Raw genomic sequence first — 10,001 nt, 5'->3', positions numbered from 1 at the left:
GGAGGAGGGAGCGAGAAAGATGCAGGATCCAGGCTCTCAGCTGGGGGTGGGGCCAGGAAGCCGGTGCCCAGGGGCAGGAAGAGAGGGCAGCGGCTGACAACTAAGAGTCCTCCACGGCACAGGGACACCCAGGAGCAGCTAGGGTTTCTGTTTTAATTATTGTTGGCCATGCCACGCTGCACGTAGGATCTTAGTTCCCTCACCAGGGACAGAACCCGTGTCCCCTGCATTGGAAGCTCGAAGACGTAACCACTGGACCAACAGAGAAGTCCCCAGGGTTACTTTTCAGACACCTTCCCACACCCACAGGGCCTTGCAGTGACCCCCCCCGCGACACAGCTCAGCTCTTACATTGTTGTCCAGGCCCTCGATGACCTCGATGCCGTTGTGGCTGAGATAGAGCTCCCGGAGGTTCACCAGGCTCTGCAGGCCCTCGATCTTGGTCAGCCGGTTGCTCTGCAGGGAGAGTTGGAATGGCGTGAGACCGGGCGCTTCTGGGAGCAGGGTGGCGGACACAGGGCTCCTGAGAACTGGGCGCCGCCCACAGCGCCTGCAGGGGCCTGGCCCAGAGGGAGGCCCTGCGTCCGCCGTCCTGGGCCAAACTCGTGCACACGGCCAAAGGCTTTGATGCACAAAACTCACTTTTCAAATTCTACTTGAGAAAGGTCTACCTCAAATAATTAACTCAAAAATGTCAAAATCAGAACATTTAAAATCATTTGGTTCTCATTTCTTTTGGCATCCATCGTAACTCGAGTTAGAGCACAGCGCCCGCTTCTCACACGGATTTGAACGACACCTGCTTTCCGAGAGGCATGGGTGGTCCTGGGGGTCCTGTCCCCATGGCCTGCCACTGATGCCCCCAGGCCCACCACCACGCGCCTGCTCCTGACGAAAGGAGCCGGGCCACAGCCACGCAGGCACTGCCCACCCTACGTGGGCACTGCCCAACCATGCCCAGGTGGCACGCCCCCGAGCACGGACGGGACGGGACGGGACGGGGGTGTCACTCCCACCATGGAGCCCAGCACAGCGTGAGCTGTGGAAAGATGAGCTGCCCTGGCTAAAAACCGCCTGGACTTTCGTTAGGAGAAGATACATGGTGTGTTAAGGAAGGAAACCTCAGGTCCATGCCTGTCACGGGTGTTGCAGATCTGTGAAGTGTGATGTCTCCATTTCTCACTGACAGTGAAGCCAAGTGCTGCCCAGCGTGGAGACAGTGGAGGAGCAGAGCCCTGCCCCAGGGGTGCGCGGGGCGGGAGGCTGGGCGGTCCGTACCTGCATGCTGAGGACGGTCAGGTTGGTGAGTGCGTCAAGATTCTGAAGCTTAGTGATCTTGTTTTTCCCCAAAAACAAACTCTCCAGGTTGGTTAACGTGTCGATATTTTCAATCGCCTGTGAAAATCAGGACAAGGCAGCAGTCACTGGGGAGGGGAAAGGGCCCGCCCCCTCGGGCGAGCCGACGAAGCTGCGTGCGATGTCAAGCAGGTATTACCCACTCTGGGATCCCCCCCTAGGCAACCTCACTTCAGAGTGCAACCTGAGAACAAGACGCCAGTGGTGTCCTGCGGGTGACAGCTGCGGGAGCCCCGGGCCTGGGACGCCTCCAGGCTCCTGGGGGTGCTCTGCTCCTCCCCGCTCTGCCCCGTGCTCCCCAGTGCCCTGTGGGCAGCTGTGCTAGTGAGCGCCCCCTGGCAGGCCTCAGGTCCCCGCCTCCCGGGTACACCACTCTCCCACAGCAGGCTAGCTGAGCTTTTCCGGCAGGGGCTGCAGTGGGGCCTCTGAGTGCAGAGCGAGCCTCTTGTTCAGTCCTCACAGAACGGGCCGGGGCTGGTCCGGGAGGATGCGGCCCCCCCCCACCCCCAAAGGGACGCTGCGGACACGCTGATGCCTGGGCCACGCCCAGTCTCACACGCGCTGCTTTGCTGCTCTCAGCCGCACCGCCACCAACGGCACAAGAAGCCCTGTGCCGCAACTACTATTCTTGGTTTGCGTCCTGTCTAACTCACAAGGGCCAACCTGAGCTGACCAGTGTGCTAGAAGTTTCCAAAAGCTGGAGGGGCATTTCTGGCATGGAGTTGGAGGAAGGGCTCAGAAACCCCGCCCTCAGCCACTCAGCAGGGGTGTGTGGGCCAACCATGCACCAGGCTGTGCCCACCCCACCACGGCCCAGAGTTGGGGCCCGTCACCCTGCTGTGCACGGGCCCCTCTGTGCCAAGAGGTGCGTCTAAAAACACACCCAGCGGCATGTTCAAAAGCAAAGCGCTGGGGGCTCCTCTCGGGCAGACTGCAATGGGAGGGTCAGCTAAGAGTTACATTGTGACTCGAATGAGGAGCAACAGAGTGCTGTGTGCAGAAGAAAGGGCCACGCTTTCACTAACACCGACCCCCAGCGAGCACACGGTCTCATGAGACACAGCTCCAGGCCGCGCCCTGTGCCCACACCCACCCGTATCCGGTTGGACCCCAGCTCCAGCATCTGCAGTTGGTGCAAGCTGCTTATGTTCTCAATTTTGTTGATCTTGTTGTTGACCAAGAAGAGCTTCTTCAGTCGTGTCAACTTATCAATTCCTTCAATGTTTCTCAGTAGATTAAAAGAAATATCTAAAACCCTGGGAACAGGCAAAGCATTTATTAACAAGCACAGGCCACACCGAGCTCAGGATGTAGCGGGCTTAGAGGCAGCAGCCTGCCCGGGGAACGTGGCGGGGCGGGCAGCCCATAGGGCCCCCGAAGCCTGCTGCCCCGGCTCCCAGCACAGGGCTGAGGACAGAAACCGTCTTCTCCCCGAGGAGCTCAGCCTGACATCTCCAGTCAAAGGCTTCACGTGTGGGCTGGGACTGTGGGCAAGCCGGTGCCCCCGGGGGCTCCCCAGGCCCAGGTTCGGGCTGCGGGACTGGTTTGGGGGTGGCTGCCGGGCCCCCTGCAGCCTCACAACTCACTCCAGCTCTGTCAGCGCGTCCAGGTTCTCGATCCTCCGGATCTGGTTGTCGTAAAGGTCCAGCTCTCGGAGGCTCTGCAGCCCCTCTAGGTTCTCAATGCACTTGATCAAATTCTGCCGGAGGCAGAGCGTCTGGGGGACAGAAAAAGGGCAGCTGGCACAGGCGACGGGGAGGCCTGCAGGAGGGCCCACTGTCCCCGGACTTGGCCTCCGCACACGGGGTTTTCCTCCTGTTTTCTAGAAAGGTGCTGACCTGGACAGGACGGGCAGACACCCACGGGGATGGAGGGAGGCCCTGATGAGCGTTCTTACTTGGTGAGGGAGGCCCTGGGCAAGGGGAGGGGTGCTGTTTTGCAGCAGAGAGAACTCTCGGTGGCTCAGTTTTGAAAACCAGACTGAACTGTAGTGAGTTAAGCACGCGCAGTCTGGGCTGCACGTGGCTGCAGGCAGGCTCTGATGGAGGCACCGCTGATCTGAGCCGCCGCGTGACCCTGGGGAGAGCCAGCCAGCCAAGCATCCGACCTATCACCCTGCAGGGCTCAGGGTCAAAGGTGCCCGAGGGACGCTCCCGGTGCAGTGCGGCACCTTCCTGAGCACGGTCACCGCGCAGAACTGATCTGTTCCGGTTTATCCACATGCTGCGGGGGGATGCACTCTGCAGGGTCACATGGGCCCCTCCCATGCAAGGACGAGCTCCTCTCACCTTCACTTTCTTCAGCACCTCAAATCCTTCAATTTTTCCAATGCGATAGTGATTCAAATCAACATCCTGAAACAGAAACAAAACCTAGTTCAGCTGCAGACAAGCACCTGGAGACGCGCTCCCCGGGCTTGGAGCCACGAGGAGGCTGGGAGGCGGCGGGGCTTGGGGAACAGTGCCTTCTGGAGCCATGGGGACAGCTGACGCGGGCACAGCCGTGCCGTGACAGGCAGCAGCCTGATGTGAGACCGACCCTCCGAACTAGCGGCGCGAGAAGCCTGCTCTCGCCCGCGCGCCCCTCGTCACCCCTGGGGGCTGCCCCGCCCTCGCCTGCGGCTCCTCATGGCCCCAGGACGGTGCAATCATCTGACGCGTGTAGCAGCAGTCAAGGCGCTGCCTCTGCCACACAATTCTTGGTGTGTAAAGCACAATGAGATCAAGCACTGGTGTTAAAAACAGTGAGAACACAAGGACTCTGAGCAACCAAGGGAGGCCCCGACTACTGGACCTTCCAGGGAAACCACCTACTAATCTGGCACCTTCGTAAAAGACACCCTGATGGCAGAGCACTCCGCCACCAGGCCCCTGGGGTGGCTGAGCAGGCAGCGTTACCTCTGCATCTCTGTCCAGGCTAATGGTCTCCATATCCACAGGCAGCTCTTGTCCTTCTGGAAAAGGAAGAAGAAAAAGCCCATTCAGAGCTCTGGTCTCCAGGAGCACGTGCCTGGCCATTGGGGGCCAGCTGGGGCGGGCTGCCTAAAGCGCGGGGCCAGCTCAACAGAGGAGGACCCTGCAGGCGACACCCGAGGGCAGCGATGACGCGGTGGAGCTGACACCTGACAACCAGCACCTCTTAAGGTTCTGTCTCCTGAACTCAGCTACTGGCAAAGGCCTCCAAGATCCCACCCACGTCCTACAACTTTCCAAGAAAGGAAATGTAGTCTGAAGCTGTTGGCAGAAGGGCGGGGGGTGACCGAGCCTCAGGTGACCCGAGCCAGCAGCACGGAAGCTGCCCACCGCCACCTTCCAGCGCAGCCTGCAGCGGTACCTCGGGGCAGCCTGCCCCCAGTCTTTCCCTTCTGGTCTGTGGCAATGAATCAGGTCACTTAAATGTGGGTCATGCCAGGCACATCAGATGTTCTAGGACGTGCCTTTCATTGCTTTGGAAAATGGCCCTGCATCTACAGACACGTCTCTCTGCACAGAGCAAAACAAAATGAAGCTCAGTTCAACCAGCAGGATCAAAGAGCCTTGCCAAGTAAGTGAAATAGCACTTGCTGAGGAGCTGGGGAGGCTGGGAGCCAGTCCGCCCTGGAGAGCAGTCTCCAGGGCCCTGGAGGGGCCAAGGAGGGCAGGTCCGGACCAAGCGCAGCACGTCTGACTAGAAGGCTGAGCTGCTCTCCCAGCCTGCCAGGTGCATCAGGACCTGCAAGAGGTCACGCACAGAACCGGAGAGCATTTCCATGCAGTCTGCTTTTGCTCACAACATGCTGCTGAAGAAACTGGGTCGCCTGTGTGCAGAGCGCCTGGTCCTTGGTGGGCGTGCCTGCTGTCTGGCCTGTGCCCCGGGGACGACGGTTACCGCCACTGCTCAGCGGCCTCCTGCCTCTGCGTCTTCCCTACAGCAACACTGCCCACATCCTGGCCTCATACCCCCGGCGCCTCCCCAGGACGGGCAGCTCACACGCTGGACTGGAGGCCCCGGAGAGGCACGCCCAACTTGGGAGCAGCCTGAGAGACTTCCTGGCCCTATACTGGCTAAATTCATTGTACCAGCTTTTCCATAACTGTCAACAATGGCTAGTTAAAAAACAAAACATGCCATTTACTCTAGATCAGCCATAGCTTTATGGAATGTCAACAAATCCAAGAATTAAATAAAAGGAGTTGAGCAAAACCAAGAGATTGCCCAAAATGATCCCTCTTCAAAAGACAGCACAGCCAACAACATGAAGCCAGAGCTGCAAAGAAAGACACGGCTCAACAAAGGCAGGGCGGCCATGTGGGGTCCAAACCAGGATCCCGGTCACAAGGCTAAGGGCTCTGTCTGTGGTGCACGCAGCGCAGGGCGGCGTTCAACACGCCCGTTTAACCTTTGAGACAGACGCTACCAGCCACCTTCCTGAACCTCTCACATATGTTTCAAGTGTTAAAACATTAACTTACAGAAAATAAGGGAAAGGTAGCAGCTGACAGGTATGAATCTGTTTACTGGAACCTAAAGACCTAAACAAGCACAGGAAGGAGCAGGCCCCGGGCCTCTGAGGACTTAGGCAGGCGCGCCTCCCTGGAGGACTGCTAGCCAGGTTCCTGGAGGCAGGAGCCCGGGTGGGACCTGCTTCTGTGCCGGGAGCGCCCGCGCCAGCGCGTCAGCACGCTGGGTGGCAGGACGTGCCGTCAGGCGCTTGCCCCAGCCTCCCGTGACTCAGCCCCAGGGAGAGCTGTCACCCATCCCTCCCACGCGCTTCTCCACCCACATGGCTTCCAGAACGCTGCCTCTGAAGTTCCTAAATAACGTGAGTGGTACTTCTGTGGTAGTTGCCTTTTGCCTTGAAATTAGGTTGCCATAGTTACCAAGCATGTGAGCTGGCACAGAGCATGATGTTACTTTAAAGACTAGTTTTGCTTTTATCACCGTAAGAGGAATGCACGAGTATTGATGCCTTAAAACCCCCACGATGGAGACAAACCAAGAAAATGCAGAATGCACAAGGCCCTCTCAACCTGCTGTTTAGAGATCCCCCGCCGCAATCACTGGACATGTTTTCTCTCTCAAGTAGGCAAAACTATATGCTATTATCAATATTTAAAAAACAAAGATAGGATTTTAACATGCACATTGTTTGTAAAAAAATCTGCTTTTTCCACCTAATATATTTTGGACATCCTTCTGTGTGTATGGTTTCCCTCACTTCTCTCAGTGGAAACTGATTTTCTAAGCAAACAAAGAACAAAGGTTTCGATCATGGTTCAGGGGTGAAAAACCACCATTACAGGCAGAGAACACTTTTTTCAACTCTAAATTCATTTTGCTGTTTTTAATCACTAAGAAGACAATTTAGAAGCTGATCCTCAGGCTGACAAGCATGGTGGAGCGGGATTCAGAAACGACCTCTCTGAGATAAAGTTAGTCCATGTGGCCGAGGCAGGAGAGGAAGGCACGCAATGCTTATTTCACTTCAGTCTCGCTTTCTGAACATGGGGGTGATACATGATTTCCTGGTTCTGTTCCAGAGGACACACTTGTCCAGTATCACCAGTGGCTGTATTTGCCTTCCGTGAAATTAGGAAACCATCCATCTTGCCTGCAAGTGCCCTAAGTGGAGCTGACTCAGCGAGCGCCTCAGAGGGGGCCCTGCTCCAAGCCCTCACCCACTGGGCCCTGTGGGCCTCCAGAGTGGGCAGGGTCCGTGCCGGGTGGCATCCCTCCCCCGTCCCCAGGCTGAGCACAGGCAGCAGAGCTCGTGTCCTGCCGCTGAGTGGGTCTCAGGCCCTCCTCTCGGCCGGTACCTTCTGGGTCCTCGTCTCCCCGCTCCTCTCCATCCTTTAGGCTGTGCGCGCTGAGGTCCGCCACCATCCCGCTGTTCTGCTTCTTCCCTTCTTCGTCGCCCGACTCTTCTGATTCAACCCGCCTGTCAACTGAACCCACACACACCCATAAGAACGCATATTCACGTTAGGGAACTCAGTGAGGAACATATAACAGACTGACATCCAGCTGGAAGTCAGAAAGACTTCATTCAAGAACTTTTGTTGAATTCAGGTCAACAAACATTTGAGTACTTTCCGCGTGTGTCCTGGCACCTTGTGAGGCACCACCCAGAGGAGGGGAGGACTGGGCTTTGGGAAGAGGGGAGACCAGGGAGGCCGCGGGTTACAAAGGTGAGGAGCACACTACTCCTGCTCTCAAGGAGTCGTGAAGAACGCCAGGTATCTGGAAGGCCTGGGTGGCTTGTGGCTGAACGTGCTAACGGTAACACACAGAGAAGCACCTCCTGTCCGCGCCCTCTTGGCCTGGATATCCACACAGAGGGGACCGTGTGACCCTCCCGCCACATACCTTCATCCAGGCTCCACTATCCATTTGGCCAAGAAAACCAGCCCAGTTCACAGGCCCACGTTCTGAAAGAAATCAAGACTAACTCAAATCAGACTGTGGGCAGTGGGGCGCTCTAGAAAAGGAGAAGACAGCCAGCAGTGCTCCACGCCCCACACGAGTCATGGTCTTAACACCACGGCACGGTCAACCCAGAGCAGTCCTGTACTCAGTGAGTGCCGAGTCGCCTCAGTCGTCGGACCGTAGCCCACCAGGCTCCTCTGTCCGTGGGATTCTCCAGGCAAGAATACTGGAGTCGGTTGCCATGCCCTCCTTCAGGGGAATCTTCACAACCCAGGGATCAAACCCATGTCTCTTATGTCTCCTACATTGGCAGGCAGGGTTCTTTACCACTAGCATCACCTGGGGAGCCCAGTTAAATGTAGCTGACTGGTAAAAAATCTTTTGGCAAGACTGTCAGATAATTTTCCTTTTTCTCAATTTTTTTGCAACCTCTGTGGAAGCCTGTCTGGAAGAGCTAGAGCACTCGCAGGCTGCGTGGTGTCATCAGTCACAGGGCAAGGATTCTCTCTTCTCTGACCACAGCTCATCTACAGAGGGGTGTGTTCCGTGGGGAGGGACGCTGCTTCAACTCCGAGTCTTCCACTGGGATTAGTAAAGCAGCACCAGCGAAGGCTGTTGGCCAAGTCCTGATGAATTCATCTCTAACACCACCACACCCATTCCTTCTTCCTGCAACTTACTGGCAACTGTCTTAGATCAGCTACTCACTACCTGTGGTCTGTGCTCCTGCCTGGCCTCCTAACTGGTCTCTCAGTGGCTTGTCTGTCTGTTTAAATCTATTCCCCAGAGACTCTGATCTGATCCCAGAATCCAAATCTGATCTTTGACTCCCCAAATGCCTAGAATGCCCGTGACTCTTCCTGAGTGTGCACCTTACCCCGACAGACACAGCTTTGACCTGTTACTTCCTTTTCGAAGCCTCAGTCTCCTCACAAGTAGAAGGTGCAGTACAGTACCCACATATCAGCGTCGCTGTCAGGCACAAAAGCATGTGCGTGACATGCATGAAGACGTGTAATAAATTAGCCGTCACTAGGCACAGCCTCTCTGTGGTCCAGGCTAAGGGACAGCAAGTCTAATGGGCAATGGTCTGGTGCAGCTGAGCCCAGGGTGGCAGGGGCTTAGCTCATGAAGGGCAGCCAAAGTGAAATATGGGATAGCAGATCAGCATACCAGGTGACTGTGGGGCACTGGGGACAGTGGCCTGGCTCAAGGTATTGGCAGGGGGAACAGGAGAGGTAGCAAATACTGGGAGATACTAGGGAAGTGGGGGCAGCAGAGCTTGCTGATTTGTCGAATGGGTGGCAGCCAGAGAGAAGGAATTGCCTAGGTTTCCTCCCATTTGCCATTTACCAAGACAAGGAGACGGCTGAAGAGGAAGTGGGAGAGGTGGGAGGGCGGGAAGAAGGCGGCTAAGAAGAGGTGCTTCCCTGCTCAGAAAGACCCAAAGGTCTCCAGATCCAAGACCTTCCCGAGCTCCTCCCCTCCACCCAGGCCCTCCACCACGTGCCCTGCGTGCCTCACCCGCCACACTCTCCTCCAGTACCCCTGTCACTCCTGGTCACTCCGACAGGTCACACTCCCTCACAGCCCTATGCCTGTGCGTGCTTTCCTTCAGCGGAGGCGGCCTTTGCTCTTTCCCGCCCCCCCGACCCCCAACCCCGGTCTCCAGCCTGGCTGACTGGTACAGCCTTCGAGGTGCAGCAGGGAGCTGGCTCTGGCTGCTGCAGCCATCACTCCCAAACGTGGGGCCGCCTCTTCCACCCCTTCCCTAGCACTTGACACTGGAGACCCCGGCTTCTCTTCGGGAGCCCTCAGGAAACCAGCAGAGCCAAAAGTACAATGAGCGCTCAAAGACACGACTGGCTCTCCCCTGGGGCTAGGTGTGCATGTAATTATATACACACATAACACGCATGCAGATTTGTTTTCAACAAAGCCAAAGAGTTGAAATTAGCCTTCTGGATGTATTATAGCTTTGAAAACTGGAACCTGTCGATTCTATCACTCAACTCTCGGCTGGGGTCAGCCGTTCCCCTCAACCGGTTCGCTTTCCAGAGGACCCTTCTCCACCCCTGCCGCGTCCACCAATGAGCTGCCTCGGGCGGGTCCCAGCGAGCCCGCGCCTCGTATCCCGGTCAGCTGCCTGGGGACCTGTCTCGCGGGTCAAGCTCAGGGATTCGGTGCGAGGATCCCAGCAGCTGGGGCGGGTACAGGGGGCTGCGGGACCGCCGCGCCCT

The 10,001-nt window shown here is 57.1% G+C and overlaps 1 protein-coding gene across 2 annotated transcripts in view; it reads right to left on the bottom strand.

Annotated features, from left to right (window-relative positions):
- The window catches only part of PPP1R7 (protein phosphatase 1, regulatory subunit 7), a 16,732-nt gene that overhangs the window by 6,361 nt on the left and 370 nt on the right, over positions 1-10,001 (bottom strand). The window contains exons 2-9 of one of the 2 annotated variants that reach the window (XM_010846522.1): positions 7,702-7,763; positions 7,152-7,280; positions 4,254-4,309; positions 3,645-3,710; positions 2,943-3,073; positions 2,450-2,612; positions 1,279-1,395; positions 352-456 (exon numbers count right to left, since the gene is read on the bottom strand). In XM_010846522.1, coding sequence (XP_010844824.1) covers positions 352-456; positions 1,279-1,395; positions 2,450-2,612; positions 2,943-3,073; positions 3,645-3,710; positions 4,254-4,309; positions 7,152-7,218 — 705 coding nt within the window. In that variant the 5' untranslated portion in view covers positions 7,219-7,280; positions 7,702-7,763. The remainder of the gene's footprint in view (positions 1-351; positions 457-1,278; positions 1,396-2,449; positions 2,613-2,942; positions 3,074-3,644; positions 3,711-4,253; positions 4,310-7,151; positions 7,281-7,701; positions 7,764-10,001) is intronic. The other variant, XM_010846511.1, reaches the window with a different exon arrangement.

The sequence above is a fragment of the Bison bison genome, unplaced genomic scaffold (assembly GCF_000754665.1).
Source record: "Bison bison bison isolate TAMUID 2011002044 unplaced genomic scaffold, Bison_UMD1.0 scf7180017849117, whole genome shotgun sequence".
Lineage (NCBI taxonomy): Eukaryota > Metazoa > Chordata > Mammalia > Artiodactyla > Bovidae > Bison > Bison bison.
This window is presented reverse-complemented; position numbering and strand designations above follow the sequence as displayed.